The following is a 17,432-nucleotide window of genomic DNA, read 5'->3' on the forward strand; positions in this document are numbered from 1 at the left end:
AATCAACTGACAAAGGATTAATCTCCAAAATTTACAAGCAACTCACACAGCTCAATATCAAAAAAACAAACAACCCAATCCCAAAATGGGCAGAAGTCCTAAACAGACATTTCTCCAAAGAAGACATACAGATTGCCAACAAACACATGAAAGGATGCTCAACATCACTAATCATTAGAGAAATGCAAATCAAAACTACAATGAGGTATCCCCTCACACCGGTCAGAATGGCCATCATCAAAAAATCTACAAACAATAAATGCTGGAGAGGGTGTGGAGAAAAGGGAACCCTCTTGCACTGTTGGTGGGAATGTAAATTGATACAGCCACTATGAAGAACTGTATGGAGATTCCTCAAAAAACTAAAAATAGAACTACCATACAACCCAACCCAGCAATCCCACTACTGGGCATATACCCTGAGAAAACCATAATTCAAAAAGAGTCATGTACCACAATGTTCACTGCAGCTCTATTTACAATAGCCAGGACATGGAAGCAACTTAAGTGTTCATCGACAGATGAATTAGTGAGGTGGATGGACCTAGAGACTGTCATACAGAATGAAGTTAAGTCAGAAAGAGAAAAACAAATACCGTATGCTAACACATATATATGGAATCTAAAAAAAAAAAGAAAAATGGTTATGAAGAACCTATGGGCAGGACAGGAGTAAAGACGCGCAGATGTAGAGAATGGACTTGAGGACATGGGGAGGGGGAAGGGTAAGCTGGGGCAAAGTGAGAGAGTGGCATTGACATATATACACTACCAAATGTAAAATAGATAGGTACTGGGAAGCAGCTGCATAGCACAGGGAGATCAGCTCGGTGCTTTGTGACTACCTAGAGGGGTGTGATAGGGAGGGTGGGAGGGAGACGCAAGAGGGAGGAGATACGGGGATGTATGTATATGTACAGTTGATTCACTTTGTTAGACAGCAGAAACTAACACACCATTGTAAAGCAATTATACTCCAGTAAAGCTGTTAAAAAAACAAACAAAAAAAAACCCCTGCATTGCGAAGCAGAACTGATTTCAAGAACTAAGTAAACCTCTATAAGTGAAACTAGTAACTCCCTATTTTAGCTTTAATGCAAAAATGACTGATTCTTTATTTCTCCAAAAGTAGCCAGTACACAAGCTTCTATCTTTTATGCAAAGGTTTTTAAGTACTGGACTTTTTCTTTTTCTTTTCTTACTTTTTATCATGCGAGAACGGTGAAATAAACCCTCATGCACTTATCCTGCTTCTACAATTCTCAAGACAAATCTTATTTCATCTATATTCCACCTCCCTCCTAACCTCAACACATAAGTACTGGATTATGTTGAAACAAAACAGGATCTTTTTATATGAAAATTTTAGTTTTTGAAAGAGAGTAAAGAGATTGTATTAAGGCAACTCATTTAGAGTCTAAAATACCCACTTTGCTTATTTTAAGAAGCTAGGCTATACCACTGTTTTCTTTATTCCTTTATTCAATTAACATCCAAATAGCATCCAATGTCTGAACACTGGCTTCCCCATGTACTATGCCAAATACCCTAATCTCACTTTTGCTCCTTTGTAATAAGAGTTTATTACGTTCCACCTAACGATATTTAAAAACATTTAAATTAAAAAATATGAAGATAAAGCTAGGCCTAATTAAATTATACTTGAACAAAAACGAGTGGACAGCACAGGATACTGAATGAGACTATGAAAATTCTTGTAACAAACTAAAAAACTAGTAACATACTTGTTTCTTTCTTATTCCCATTTCTGTATGTTTTTTAATGCCTGGAGTAAAAAAACCCACACAAATGTTCCGACATTCCTTAGTTTGGTGTCTATACAGTCTGTGAATATCAGTGATGTAAAAATGATAGTAGGTAATTATTTTAAAAAACCATTCGTCTGAAATTCAGAGTATTTTGATTATAGAGAACTATGAGTAAACTAAATAGGACAGAATACTCATGAAAAATAAACTTTCCTAAGGTGTCTTCCATAACGTTTGTCTAAAATTTCAAAGAATGCAGGCTTCCCTGGTGGCGCAGTGGTTGAGAGTCTGTCTGCCTGCCAATGCAGGGGACACAGGTTCGAGCCCTGGTCTGGGAAGATCCCACATGCCGCGGAGCAACTAGGCCCGTGAGCCACAATTGCTGAGCCTGCGCGTCTGGAGCTTGTGCTCCGAAACAGGAGAGGCCGCAATAGTGAGAGGCCCACGCACTGCGATGAAGAGTGGCCCCCGCTTGCCATAACTAGAGAAAGCCCTCGCACAGAAACGAAGACCCAACACAGCAAAAATAAATAAATTAATTAATAAACTCCTATCCCCAACATCTTCAAAAAAAAAAAAAAAAATTTCAAAGAATGCAAGTTTCCGCACCTGGTGATTTTTTTTTTTTGGCCGAGATTTGCTATTTTGGGAGTATATAATGAATCCTAAGGACACGCATATTACTTTTCAAGATCTAAGTACATTACATTTTTGCACCCTCCCCAATTCCCAGCATGTAAGTGAAAATAAATATCTTCCGAATGAATCCATCCAAGAATGCCAAAGTTTGAAGCACTTCTAGAGTGGAAGGTTTTCCAAAACCTTGCTTTTCGAAATGCAACAGTTCTCACACTTACTGGACACACTAACCTTTGGGTTTTGGTGGCACAGGACCTACAAATCCAATATTGTCATAAAAGTTATGAATAGCGCTGGGATTAAAATGTGGTCCTGAAATACATAAAAAGTAAGTATATCAATGCTTATAGCTCAAAAAATATTTAAAAAAATTGTTAAAAAACCCAAATATTTTCTTTCTAAAAAATATCACAGTATAAATAGAAGAAATACTTTTTGCATCTCTAATGTCAAATTACATGTCAGGATTTCAAAAACAGCTAAGATAGGTATAATATAGTACCCATAACAGAGGTCCAAGTGGTAAATTGGGGAAGAAGTCAAATTAATGCCAGTAAGACAGTAACAGAATTAGAACTAGACCCCTGTTCTATGTGACAAGATAACTCAAAATTTAACAATTTAAAATATAATTTTAACATGGTCTTAAGCGACTAAATAGCTTGGCTTCAAGTAAGTATAAATACCTTGTACTAATGTAATACAATGCTTCAGATTTTAAACAAAAGGAACAAGTTCAAGAATTATAGTTTCTAGACTGGCACTAACCTCCTTTTTCTCTCCAAAGTTAAATTATGGCATTTTCAATGAATGTTTCAAGATAAACAGCTTACTTACTAAAATAAAACAAATCATCTTTCAGTTTAATGGATTTTGGCACATACTAAAAAGTATGATTAAGGGCTTATTTTTTGGCTTCTTCCCTTTCCTGTCTTTTCCATTTTATATATTTCTATTATTTCTAAACTTCAGAATTAGTTTTAAGTTATAAATATTCCTTTTAGCTGTCTATGGAACTGAATTGTAAACATTTTTTTGTTCTACAATAAGCAGTTATTGCTTGTCAATAAAAGCTCAAGTATAATAAACTATCATTGTCCTAAAAATATATAAGCTGTATTTTTATTTTCTTCTCTATTTTAGCAATTAAGAAAGTACCATTAGGGTGGCGGTGCCTTTTAAATTATGTTCTTAAAAGCATAATTCTTGAAAGGGAAAAAGGTATATGAGGTGCGTACATTTTAATCTTAATAAATATTGTAACAGATTATACTAATACATAACAGCAATACTTTTGACAATACAGCCAGACATACTAATCACTGTCTTCCCTTGACACATGACTAAAGGGGATTTGAAGGCTATACAATGTATCAAATTACTCCTCAATCAAATACATAACTTTGGCGGGGAGCGGAGAGTGAGCGAAAACAAAAATCCAAGTAGCACTATATGGCTCCAAAGTCAAATCTGAAACAGTAAGATTACAACTGATAGTAAGTCTGTTTTTAGCCATGGGAAAAAGAGTTGATAAAAATGAATTTCAGCTGAGTATGCATTGAACTTTACCTCGGGCTTGAAAAAGATCAATTTCTTTGGTTAAGCAGTCAATGTCAATCTGGAGTTGTCTATTACAACTTCTCAACTGCTGCATTTCTTCGAGCTGAAAAACAATTCCATGTGAGAAGGATCTACATTGAACTCTTGTGTCATTAGCTAAGAAAGAGTGAAGTTTTGCAGGGGGAGGTAAGGACAGAGAAAGAAGTATGAATTAAGAGCATTTCTAGAAAACAAGATCAAGCTTTTATACTTATGACAGATTGCCTAGTCTCATGTGCAAGCACAGCAGTCACAACAGTTAGAGAAAGAAAGACTTACTGAAGGTATTTGGGATATGGAATTTGATCTTTTCAGACGCCTTCGAGTTAGATTATTTTCCATTTCATTGACCTCAGATTTTAGTTTATCCAGCTTTTTCTTTTGAATCTCAAGTTCTCTTTGAAGTCGTTCCATTCTGGCCTTCTGATGTACCAAAAGAGCTGCAATACATATTAGTAAATATGAGGACCCACCCAGTTTAGTCAATTAACCTTTAAACAGCCTTGGGAAAACAAAACAAATGACTACTTCTGTGACAAACAGAGGCTGCCAAGAATCCCAAAGATAACAATAACACAAAATATTGTGAGTTAAACATTTAAAATTTCAAAATTTTTTACTTGAAAATTATTTTAATTATTTAACCATACAAATGTCACTCATTTTTTGGCGGGGGGGAGGTTTTAATATGGCCAATGACAGCATTTTTGCCTATAACCGCTTAAAAGGTCTAGTAGAGTCAATTAACCTACTGACTATTTAATTCAAATTTGACCCCTTGAAAGGATAAGCCCCTCTACTCCAAAAAGTCTGACATGTTTGGACTATACATAAGGTATCCTAATATAGACATGTTATAGATATTTTAGAAGGGAACATGAGTTGGGTTATATCCATTTTGATGTATACAACAAATAAAACTGATTTCAATTCACATGAATGTTAACATTAAATTCCTCAAACTGCAAATTAAAAACAATACCATTCAGATAAATCAAACACATTTTCTCATATTGCAATTACATTTTGTGAAAATATTTTCCTAAGATTTCCTAAGGAAAGAAAATAAGCAATCAATCTTGTCGCATGAATGACAAATTGCTTGGGAAACTTTATTAAACCATAAAAATTGGTATATGTTCTTGCCATCTCTGGACAATGTGAGCTTCACTTCTTAGGACACTGGACTGGTAGTGAAGATACCTGAATAGACTTCTATTAAAAGGCAGCTTGGGATGATTCTACCATGAGAAAACAGGCAGATTTGGGAAAATACAATAAATAACCTCTAAAAATGAAAAATAGTAATAAAATGAAAAAGTCAAGTCAATTAAACAGATTAGATTAATGCTAAACAGTCATCATCAATCAAACTCAAATTTCCATGAATCTAAAAAATAAGGAAAAGGCTATATACATTCAGGCCATTCAATCCGTTGGTGTATTCTAGAATCAGAATTAGGGTGTGAGGTGCGGGAGGCTAGTTAGGCTCAAGTACTTTAAAATTAACTTTAAATAATAGATAATTTTTCCCAACAAAAATTTGACACTAATATAATCCACAGGTATTTCCTCTGTAATTCTCCTTTCTTACTTATTGGAAGAAAAGAATATTAGGGCATTATGTTTCAAGTTTTAAAAACCATGACTGATTCTTGGTACCCTCTCTCCCATTTTAATATATATTCTAAGAACACAGGGCAGTGTTTTTGGAGGTACACATGTTCCTGGTAGAAAACTCACTGTTGTCTTTGTACATCCATACCTACCCCAAGCTTGTTTTGTCAGACTTTTATTAATTTGGTTTATTTTATTTGAATTGCAGACTTTTATCCCTCTATTTCCAAAATATAAGAATTCTGCATTAGGGTTTATTTTATTCTCTTGAAAAAGATGAGGAGTGGGCTGTTAATTTTTGAGTGGGATAATAAGAGGAGAAAGATGGAGGCACAAAGTGGGAATGAAGGGCAAGGCAAAGGAGAACTAGGAGTACATAATACACTTTCCTTCCTTTCTAAACCCTGACCACCTACCAACATGTCTCAAGTGGCATTAGACATTTGTTCAAATTAATGATTACTTAAAAGAAGTATTTCTTAAAAGTAATGGAGATTTTCTCCCTAAAAGTTTTTTCCTAAATATGTAAAAAAAAAAATTTTTTTTTAAATACATTTATTTATTTATTTATTTATTTTAATTTTGGCTGTGCTGGGTCTTCGTTGCTGTGCACAGGCTTTCTCTAGTTGCGGCGAGCGGGGGCTACCCTTCTAAAACACATTTACTTAGTGGTTCTAATGATATGTGATAATTTATATTTGTGCTGAATTAGAAAATAAGATGTACATTTGTTATATTATTAATATTATATATGGAGAGGGGATAAGAATAGATTTTCTAAGAAACTGAAACCCAACCTACATCACACTCTGAGTGGTCAAAATTCATACCACGAGGGCAGGGAGAGAACCTCAAAGTACGGAGTTATAACTATTAAATACAAAGAATCAATTATATTAGAGAGGACTTCCATTTAAAGATGATTGAACATTGCATTTACATAATCTTCTGCCTCCTGAAACCCCATGAAAATGACAGAGGAATAAAACTGATAGAATCTAACAATGATAAAAAATAGGAAGAAGGCAATAAATGGACGAGAGATTGCAACAAGTTTCTGGAGAATGAAAGTAGATGAAGTGGCATAGATTTATGAAGGAGAAAGCTACAGTCTCATAGACAAGTACTGTACTGCAAAGAGGCAGCTAACTTGTCTGCAGAAACCTTAAAGAGGCTCCAGACTTTGGAGAATGAAGGTAACAACAGAAGGCAGAAGTGAGGAGTGGGCCAGAAAAGGGGGTTAATTGGATGTCTCTTTGTGGAACAGCTGATCTCTCCCCATCCTGTGGAAGGGCAGGTAGCTGTATGCTTATTCTTTTTTTTTTTTTTTTTTTTTTGCGGTACGCGGGCCTCTCACTGTTGTGGCCTCTCCCGTGGCGGAGCACAGGCTCCAGACGCGCAGGCTCAGCAGCCATGGCTCATGGGCCCAGCCGCTCCGCGGCACGTGGGATCTTCCCGGACCGGGGCGCGAACCCATGTCCCCTGCATCGGCAGGCGGACTCCCAACCACTGCGCCACCAGGGAAGCCCTGTATGCTTATTCTTAAGGCTCCTTCAAACACACATTTCTCCAGCTGGTTCCCATACACAAAGAATGCTAGGTGGTGACAGTGGAGTGCTCTCTTGCAGCAGAAGGCTCTTCACTTATTCCTCACGAAGCAAAGTCTGCCAAGTGACAAGTCTCACTTTCTTACACAGGGCTTTTAGCCCTCATAGTCCTTCATTCTTAAATATGAAGCAATAGCCAAGGACCACCACACATTTGAGGAACATCTGACATGTGAAAGACCTAGATAAACAAAGAGAAAGACTAAATCCAGACTAAGTGAATATAATTGAGTAGGGATATGAGAGAACTCAACTTCTAATGAACATTAAGAGAGTTCAAACAATGAGCATCCATAAAACAGCAATCTGCTTGAAAAAGGAATCGGAGAACTAGCTCTTAGAAATTAAAAACATTACTGCTGAAATGAACATTTCACACATGGACTGAAAGAAAATTTAAGGAAATCTCAACTATAAAACAGAAGGCCAAGGAGGTGGGATATACTGAGAATATGACAATGAGAAATAAACAGAAAATTGGTCCAGGACGTTAAATAGCTGATTAAAATAAGTTCTGGAAAGAGGCAATAAGAAACTGGAAATCAGGAGATTTCCTGGTCTGAAGGGAGACGCTGGCCTTCAAACTGAAGGGGTCCAATGAATGTAGAAAAATGGACGACTTAAAAAAAAAACAAACCTATACCTAGATACATTACTGTGGTCTATATAGTTATACATAGAATATATGTGTGTGTGTGTATATATATATATATATATATACACACACACACACAAGTATGTATACCTTGATAAAATTAAAATAATATCCAATTATATACAAGTAGTTAAACCATAATAAGGCACAGGTGAAGACTATGCTGCAGCTTCGTTTGTAATATTTGCATTGTAATAATATTTTAATTATTCAGTCAAACCACATTAATTTTCCCTATTCTGGAATCCTAAATTATTTAAATAGTAATGGAGCTGAAATTACTTTTTCTACTAGTTCAAAGGGCATTAAGTAAATTACTACCATGAGTGAAGTGTGAAGGAAGGAAACAAAGGGAATAAACTACGTCAAGAGCTTACATATTATTACTTGTATTTATAAATCATTTCACACTAAAGGGGAATCTTTTTTTGTTAGATGAGTTCATTTCATTTTTCACTTGGAAAAATTCAGCATTTTAGATTTTTCATGATAAAGTACATTTCTCAATTAAACTGCAATCTCCTTGAGGGTAAACATTTTTGTATCATCTTGTATCTACTTTTAACCCTGAAAATTGTAGGCACTCGATAAATACTTATTAAATGTAAAATAACAACAATAATTTGACTTTTAATGGATAGTAAAATGAAATAGAAATGTCCAGGAAATACTGATAAAACAAAAATTGGACATTTATTTTAAAATCTCCTTGAATGTGTACTTCTAATATTTTTTACTTAGCAAAATTTTAATAATTTTAAAATATGGCAAGACTTTTTTAGGTTGCTGACACTGCAGAAAGATGGCTCTTTTATATGCTAGTTCTACTACGGAAATAAGGGTTATATTTAACATTTCAATCATACAACGATTTCTTTAGTTTTCCAAACTTATCTACCTTGTCCTTTTAAATAGACAAAAAAGGAGGAGGAATAACAGGTAGAGAAAAAATACTCAGTACGTTTTAAATCTTCTTTCAGTCAAAATTCAATTTTAATGGATAAAGGTAATTTAGGCATGCAACGCCCCCTGGTGGTTGTTAAAATAACTGACAATTAGTTACTTCAAATACATACTAAGGCTCTTAAAACCACTTCTATAGGCATACTAGATATTTCACACAGCAATCTCCGAAAACGTAGTCTTTACCGAACTTTGGCCAGCTTCCAATAAACAATGGAGACAATTAGTTACTCAACTTTATTTGTAAATAGAAAAACTCACCTGAAGTTTCAGACAGTGTTAGCTTTACTAATTTTAGGCATTCTATAGGTATAAATATATCTAATTTCTCTAGAAGTTAAAAAAAAATAAGAGAATTGAATGGGCATATTAAAAAAAAGATGCCTTTGCCATTGGAAAACGTACCAGGCATTTATGGATACAAAGATTTTAGGCTTATTTTTTAAAAAAGAGAGAGAGTGAAGGAGATAAACTTTATGACTGGAAACATAAGACGCTTACTTCTAGTGTCTTTAAAATTTTTGTCTGTCAGGGCAATTTTGAATGCCCAAGTGTGGTACCATGTGGCCTAAGTCATTGTACCTAAAAAGGCACAATGTCACCTTCTAAAATAAATCAAGATTTTTCTGACCTGTAACTGTTGACAGCAGGGATATTTAGATGTTTTACATACCACTGTATAATTACAATCACTTATTTGGTGACTGAGTCACAAGATTCAGAGATGGCAATTGCTCTTTAAAATAAAGCATGCTGATGTTTTAATCTATTTTGCCACTTTTAAGGACAGCTTGAAATCAGATCTTGCAACAGTGTTGCAACTGGGCCTATAATCTGGGCAACACATTTTACAACAAAACCATGAAAATAATGCTTAACCTCTGTAATTATTTTTAAGAAATTTAAATTATTTATATATTAGTATTAATAACAGATGAGTATGGGACCTCTCCTAGACAACTTTGTTGTCATTTATTTGCATGTAATTAAGATGCTGCATGTACTCTTACAGCATTACGATACAGATACTGTCTAAAAACTTTGTTTTAGAGAAAAAGAAAACTGGGGCCTACAGACACCTAAAGAGCCTCAAAGAAATACAAGTGGATGAACCATAATAGGAACTGGGAATGTTTATAGCTTAGAAAGGTTTATACTTTAAAAGGGGATATGGTAGTTATTTTCAAGTTTTTGAAGGGATGCCATATGAAAGAGAAATAAGGCCAGTTCAATATGATTTCAAGGAGTATCACTATAACTAAAGAGAAGACACACACAAAATTTCTGTTCTTTTTTCAACATCTTGGACTGGAGAAGGGCTTTCTAAACATAAACAGAAGCCAGAGGAAAAAAAGATTAAAAAGTTTGAATGTATAAAAATAAAAAAATTTATAAAACAACAAAAAAATTTATTGACCAAGTTAAAAGTAACAACATATTAGAAAAAACAGGCTAGGCACAAAACAAGCAAGTTCACAAAATAAGAAATACAAATGGTTTAAAAATTAGTACATGAAAAGATGCTCAACCTCACTCATATTCAAAGATGCAAATTTAAAAACACCAAAACAATATATTTTTACCTATCAGACAGACAAAGATGTATTTTTTTCAATCACCTACATAGTGATGGGTGGGAGATAGAAAGAGGAAAAGGACATACTTATAAATATTACTAAAAATGTTCCTCATTTATAAATATGGGAGTATAAACTGGTAGAATCTCTTTAGAGAGAGTCTCAAAATTAAAATTGGCAACAAGTACTGAGGCAGTCATCAGTGTCCTTCAGCAAATATTTCTGCCTCTCTGCTTTCCAGGTATGTGGTAGAACCGCGCCTCTCCATGCTCTCTGAATTAGGGGTGGCTATGTGGACTTGTTTTTTCTAAAGAGTAACAAGTGTCGGAGCAGAAGCTTAAGGAGTCAGAGCTGATTTGCTGTATGTCCTCTGCCTTGCCTGAACAGTCACGGAAGCACGGAGATGGAGCTTCCCTTAACCTGGGTACCTAAGTGAGGATGATGTAGAAGAGCCCACCAGCTAATCTATTTGGCAAGTGAACTAGAAATAAACCTTTGTTGTTTAAAGACACAGTTTCTTACAGCAGCATAACCAAGCCTAAATGATACATCTATCAAGATTAAAAATACACATATCCTTTGAAACAGCAGTTTTCCACTCCTGGGAATCTCTTCTGCCAACATGCTTGGGTGTGGGCAAAATTTGTATGCACAAAATTTTTGCTGCAGCAGTTTGTAAAAACAAGACCCTAAGATCTGTCAAAAAAGGACTGATTAGAGATTATGGTACAAAATACTATGTAGTCATTTTTAAAAGAAGCAGATCTGCAATGCCTGACATGGAATACTCTCAAAGAGACAAAAATAAAAACACTGATCAAGACAGAGAGTAAAATACTATGTTTCATTTGTATAAAAAAAGGTATAAATATATATATGCTTCATATACAATTTCAATTTCTAGAAGAACACAAAATGAACTGTTTGTGACCAGCTACTGGTTGTCTCCGGGGAGGGGAACTTTCCATCATAAACCCTTTTTGGTCTGTTTGCATTTTTTTAAAAAATCAAGTATATTTAGAAAAATATTTTGGTGTAATCCCTATAGAATCCTAGCTGACTTCTTTGTAGAAGGTGACAAGCTGATTCTAAATTATATATGGAATAGCAGGAGACCTCCAAGAGCCAATCTGAAAAAAAGAACAAAGTAGAACTTACCTGCCCCAATTTCAAAACTTACTACAAAGTAATAATAATCAGTGTAGTAATGGCATAAGGATAGACATACAGATATAAAAAAACCCCTGAAAGTCCAGAAATAAACCCATGTGTTTATGGTCAACTCATTTTCTACAGAGGTCCCAAGACCATTCAATGGGAAAAGAAGAGTCTTTTCAACAAATGGTGCTGGACTGCTATATTTAAAATAGAGAACCAACAAGGACCTACTGCATAGCACAGGGAACTCTGTTCAATATTCTGTAACAACCTAAACAGGAAAAGAATTTGAAAAAGAGTAGATACAAGTATACGTATAGCTGAGTCACTTTGCTGCGCACCTGAAACTAACACAACATTGTTAATCAACTCTACTCCAGTATGAAAAAGAAAAAAAAAAAAGCCACCTATGGTACAGGAGAGAATTTTGCAGCAACAACACAACAACAGCCCAAATGGTGATGGGACATCTGGACTGCCACACGCACAAGAATGAAACTGGACCCTTATCTCATACCATTACACAGAAATTAACTCAAAATAGATGAAAGGCCAAAATTTAAGCTCTAAGACACTCAGGAGAAAACACAGGGGTAAATCCTGATGACCCTGGATTTGGCAAATGATTCTTAGATATGACAGCAAAAATATAAATAATGAAAGGAAAAAGATAACTTGGACTTCAGCAAAATTAAAAACTTGTGCTTCAAGAACACTATCAAAGTGACAGGATAACTCACAGAATGGGAGAAAATAGTTGCAAATCATATAAGGGACTTATATCTAGAATATACAGAGAACTCATACAACTCAGTAATAAAAACAACCCAATTAAAGAATAGGCAAAGGAAACAAACAGGCATTTCTCCAAAGAAAATATACAAATGGCCAGTAAGTACATAAAATGATCCTCGACATCATTAGCCATCAGAGAAATGTAAATCAAAACCACAATGAGATACCACTTTACAGCCACTAGGATGGCAAGAATCAAAGAAAAAAGCAACTGTGGTGAAGGACGTGGAGAAATCAAAACCCTCGCACATTGTTGGTGGGAATGCAAAATGGTGCAGCCACTGTGGAAAACAGTTCATTCCTCAAATGGCTAAACACAGAGCTACCACAGGACCCAACAATTCTACTCTTACGTGTATACCTACACATATGTGTGTACATATGTCCACACAAAAACTTGTACACAGATGTTCACAGCAGCATTATTCACAACAGGCAAAAGCTGGAAACAACCTAAATGTCCATTAACTAATGAATGAATAAACAAAATGTAGGGTAGCTATACAATGGCATGATGGGCCATAAAAAGGAATGAAGTCCTAACACATGTTACAAGGTGGATGAGCTTTTAGAACATTATGCTAAATGAAAAAAGCTAGTCACAAAAGACTGCATATTATGTAGTTCCTCTTATATGAAGTGTACAGAATATGTAAGTCTACAGCGACAGAAGGTAGATTCGTGACTACTTAGGGCTGAGGGTGGAGGTGATGGGATAGGAGGTGACAGATAAAGGGTATGGAGCTTCTTTCTGAAGTGATGAAAATGTTCTAATATTGGTGGTGGTGATGGTTACACACATGTGACTATACTAAAAATCACTGACTTGTACACTGTAAATGACTGAGGAACTTTATCTCAATAAATGTTAAAATAATGACTAAGACTTTTAAAAAGTAAATTAAAAGAATGAAATACTCATACATGCTAAAATAAAATCTTAAGATATGTTAAGCAAAAAATGTATATAATATATCCCCAGAGAGTATGTTTATGTTATACATACTGTAGAGTATATATTATATAATGCCACATATATGTATTTATGTATACCCATATACATATATTGCATTCCCATTAAAAAAAAGCGTGTGAGACAGAGAGAGAGAGAGAGAGAGAGAGAGAGAGAGAGAGAGAGAGAGAGAGAGAGTAATTATAAAGGGAAGGAGGATCAAGAACTGCTAATGGAGATTACCTCTGATAATTAAATGGTGGGATGGCTGGGGGAAGGGACAGGTCAGGGGTCAAAAGAAGACATTTTTATTGTATCTTCCCTTTTTGGGGTTAAATTTCTTCTACCATATGGATATGTTATTTTCATTAATACTTGTAAAAAATTCAGTTTAACATAGGAAATAACTTGCTAGTAGGCAGAACTCTGCAGAAATGGAATGTGCTGTCTTAGGAAGCAATTTGTCCCTCAGAAAGCACGCAGTACACAATGGGTTTATGCTTAACAGGGGTCCTGCAGGACCAACTGCTGGATGGGTAAGTGGACTGGATAACGTTTGTTGCAGAGTTCTAGATGAAACAAGTCTCTTCCAGCCTTGAGATTTATTCCAAATTAAAAAGGTAGGTAGTCTTAAGACCGGGAAGAACCTAAGAGAAGTAGGCCAGATTCGAAAGGAAAAAAATTCTTTAAGTGGTTTGAAGTCAAGCTTAATTACTGAGTTAATTTAATGTGACCTCAATGTCAACATAGTGAGTCAATGTTTGAAAAAGGCATTTCCAATCAGCAGGTGAATCAAAGTGCAAATTTAAAAATTTAATTTCTAGTTCCTTTTGAAAAGAATAGCTCCCTCAATTTTTGTCATGATTAGCATTTTTATTAAATCTCATTAAATAGAAAGGTGTTGTGATTTGGAGGGAAGTACTGCTGAAAAAAATGACAAGGAATGAGAAAGTCCAGGAAGCTAATTTCATTTCATACCTTTTCTTATTTGTATTTCTATTTTAGGTTTAAAGTCATAGCTGCTGTTTGACAATGTAATGGGACCATAAATGTAACTGGAAATAAAAGTATTAAAGTATCATTAAAAATGCTTATTACTTTAGCTAGATCAATGCCACAGATGCTTTCTGTAGCGATAACAGAGAAGAAGAAATCATTTTTGGCGTCAATGTTAGTTTGGTAAGAGCCTCTGGCAACTGTAACAAAACACAGACCACAGGCCACTGCCTCCAACCCCCCACCATGAAAAGTGGTTTGAATGAGTGGAGCATTTGTTCTCCACACCTACAGAAGTTTCCAGTGTTACAAAAAGCATACTTTTATGAACCAGGGGAGGATACCAGAAAGTCTCAGAAGACGGTGAATGATTAAGGACTCAAGTATAATTTACTTCCTTTACAGGGGGTGATGGTGATAGACTTGGCGCTGAGATGAGCAGGGTCGTGAAAGAAGTTTCATTAACTGTCCTCTTTTTTCATCTATAGCAGAGGGCATATGAAACAATAGATCTTTAAAAAACAAATTCTCATTTTTGAAATTTTTATTGTAGTATATTTATATTTCAAATGTTAAATGATAAATAAATGAAAAATAATGCATTTTGTTTACCACATTTATTTAGGCATGTTCTCGCCTCAATTTGAGAAACATATTTTCCAATGATTCTAGTACCTGGCTTAACTTGCTTTTCTACTCTGAAACAGTATGATTCAGGAGCTTTAGAAAGATCAATTTCACTGCAGGAGGCAGGGATATTTCTTTTCTCTTTATTACCCACACCACACAAATTAGAGTTCAGAAAAGATCCTTACTTAAAGATCAGTATTATTCAGGTCACCTCATTTAGTGCTGTGTAATCTGTAAAGCATTACACATGTATAAGTTAACATCACAAGAGATGCATTTTGCTGGAAAGAACAGTCCTTTGATTTGACTAGAACCAAGTCAATGAGACACTAGATCAAGATTTTGACACTGGATGATACATAAATCTTGGTCAACATCAGTTCCACACTAAACAGAAGGAAATGAGATAAGAGGTTGCAGAACAGCACCCACCCCAAGAGAGTGTGCACATGCAGATAACACAAGGGTACACAGCCATACGAATGTTAGGAAATTCCTTACATATGTAGGTATGCTTAAAGAAAGTGATCACGGTTGTTATAGCTGTCTGGAGGTTGTTCAGTAAAGAGAAATAATTTGAGTGGCCCATTCTGGGGAAACCTGTTTGTTTTTGGTAGGCTTAGAGCCCTCAAAACAGAGCCCTTACTCATTAGCAAAGTTTTTTTTACCTTCAGGTGTCTTTATAAGATCTTCCGGGACTTCCCTGGCGGTCCAGTGGTTAAGACCCCGCGTTTCCACGGCAGGGGGCGCGGGTTCGATCCCTGGTCGGGAAACTAAGATCCCGCATGCCACGCAGTGCGGCCAAAAATAAAAGAAAAAAATAAAAAGGTGCTTCCTACATCTACCAAGGGTATTACTTTATTGTTTCAAGTTATTTCAAATTTTATCTATATATTATCTATACTGTGATTTCTTGTGTGATAGCTGCCTGTTTTTATTTATTTTTATTGAGTGATCTTCTAGCTCCATGCTTCTCAAACTGAGGCATACACAGCCCCTACAGTGGTGCACCAGGGGTTATATGAAGGTACAAGATAAACCTGAAGCATCTTTCCAGAGGGTTTATTTTGAAAAGCTGGAAAGACAGTGCCGTGGGCTCTGTTAACTGCCTACGTGAGAATCCTGACGCTGCTACTTACTTGTCCTTTGGCTTAGGTATTTAACCTATCTGTTCCTAAGTATTTTAAGCTGAAAACAGGAATACTACTAGTGCCTATTTTATAGTTGGTTGTGAGAAATAAATGGGCTTTCAGAACAATGCCTAGCACATTATAAGCTTTCAGCAGGTATTAGCTGTTATTATCTTAATATTAGATTATTCATTTCCCTGTTGAGCAAATATAAGCAATGATGGAGAGACACGAAATGCTGGGGGGTGGATTCAGATAGGGCGATCAGGGATAGTCTCATTGAAAAGGCAGACTTCTGAGTAAAGACTTGAAGGGAGTTGAAGGAGTTAACTGTGGAGTCAGGGAGAAGAGAATTTCAGACAGAGGGAATAGCAAGTACAAAGGCCCTAAGGTATGCCTTCTATGTTTAAAGAATAGTAGCATGAAGGCCAGCAGGGCTGGAACAGAGTGAGTGAGGTGGTAAGTAAAAGAAAAAGAGATGGGGGAGAGGCAGTGGATCGCTGAATGAAATAGGTACTGATCATGTGCAGAGGAGTCATATGATCTGACTTATGTTTTTAAAACTGTATCCCAGTGGATGCTGAGTTAAAACAAGACCATAAGTAGGCAAGGGTGAAAGCAGGTAGGCTACTGCAATAATTCATCTAAGAGATGACAGTAGCTCAGGCCAGAGTGGTGACAATGAACAGGGGTGGTAAGAAAACAGAATTCTTGATATACTTTGAAGGTTAGAGTTGACAGGATTTATCGTCAAATTAGATGCGAAATGTGAAAGAAGGAAGGAGTCAGTGGTATTTCCGAAGTTTCTGGCCTGATTAAACTGCCACTAATGGAGATAGGAAGAGTAAGTTGGAGGCAATGTCAGAAGTTGTTTCAGACATAGTAAACTTGGGATGCCTAGTAAACATTCAAATGGAGATGTTAAGTAGGCAGTTAATTAAACTGCTTGAAATTCAGGAAATAAGTCCAGGTTAGAGTTACAAATTTGGGAGCTACTAGCATAGAATAATATTTAAAGTTATGAGGCTGATTGAGATCATCTAGGGAATGGTAAAGACAGAAAAGAGAGAAGGCCCAAGGATTGAACTTTGAGGCTTTGATCTCACTTCTTTGAACAAAGAAGTGGAAGAACAAAGAGGTGAAAGGTCAGAGAGATGAGGGAGAACCACCAAAGAATAAAAGGAGAGGTGGAATCCTAGTGTATTATCCTATAGTAAGTCAAATGAACAAAATGTTTCACAGAGAAGAAGGTGCTTGACTGCGGCAAACGCTACTGAAGCAGATCAAGGAAGACAAGGGCTGAAAGACCACTGGGTTTAGTCATGACGCTGTCAGGCAAACGCTA

At 35.8% G+C, this 17,432-nt stretch overlaps 1 protein-coding gene across 4 annotated transcripts in view; it reads right to left on the reverse strand.

The window, feature by feature from the left end:
- Positions 1 to 17,432, reverse strand: part of TAB2 (TGF-beta activated kinase 1 (MAP3K7) binding protein 2) — an 87,172-nt gene that overhangs the window by 8,702 nt on the left and 61,038 nt on the right. For all 4 annotated transcript variants that reach the window (XM_055087443.1, XM_055087441.1, XM_028494333.2 and 1 more), the window contains 3 exons: positions 4,287 to 4,447; positions 3,978 to 4,071; positions 2,640 to 2,720 (listed from right to left, as the gene is read on the reverse strand). In XM_055087443.1, the coding sequence (XP_054943418.1) occupies positions 2,640 to 2,720; positions 3,978 to 4,071; positions 4,287 to 4,447 (336 nt within the window). The remainder of the gene's footprint in view (positions 1 to 2,639; positions 2,721 to 3,977; positions 4,072 to 4,286; positions 4,448 to 17,432) is intronic.

Source organism: Physeter macrocephalus, chromosome 10, assembly GCF_002837175.3.
Source record: "Physeter macrocephalus isolate SW-GA chromosome 10, ASM283717v5, whole genome shotgun sequence".
NCBI lineage: Eukaryota > Metazoa > Chordata > Mammalia > Artiodactyla > Physeteridae > Physeter > Physeter macrocephalus.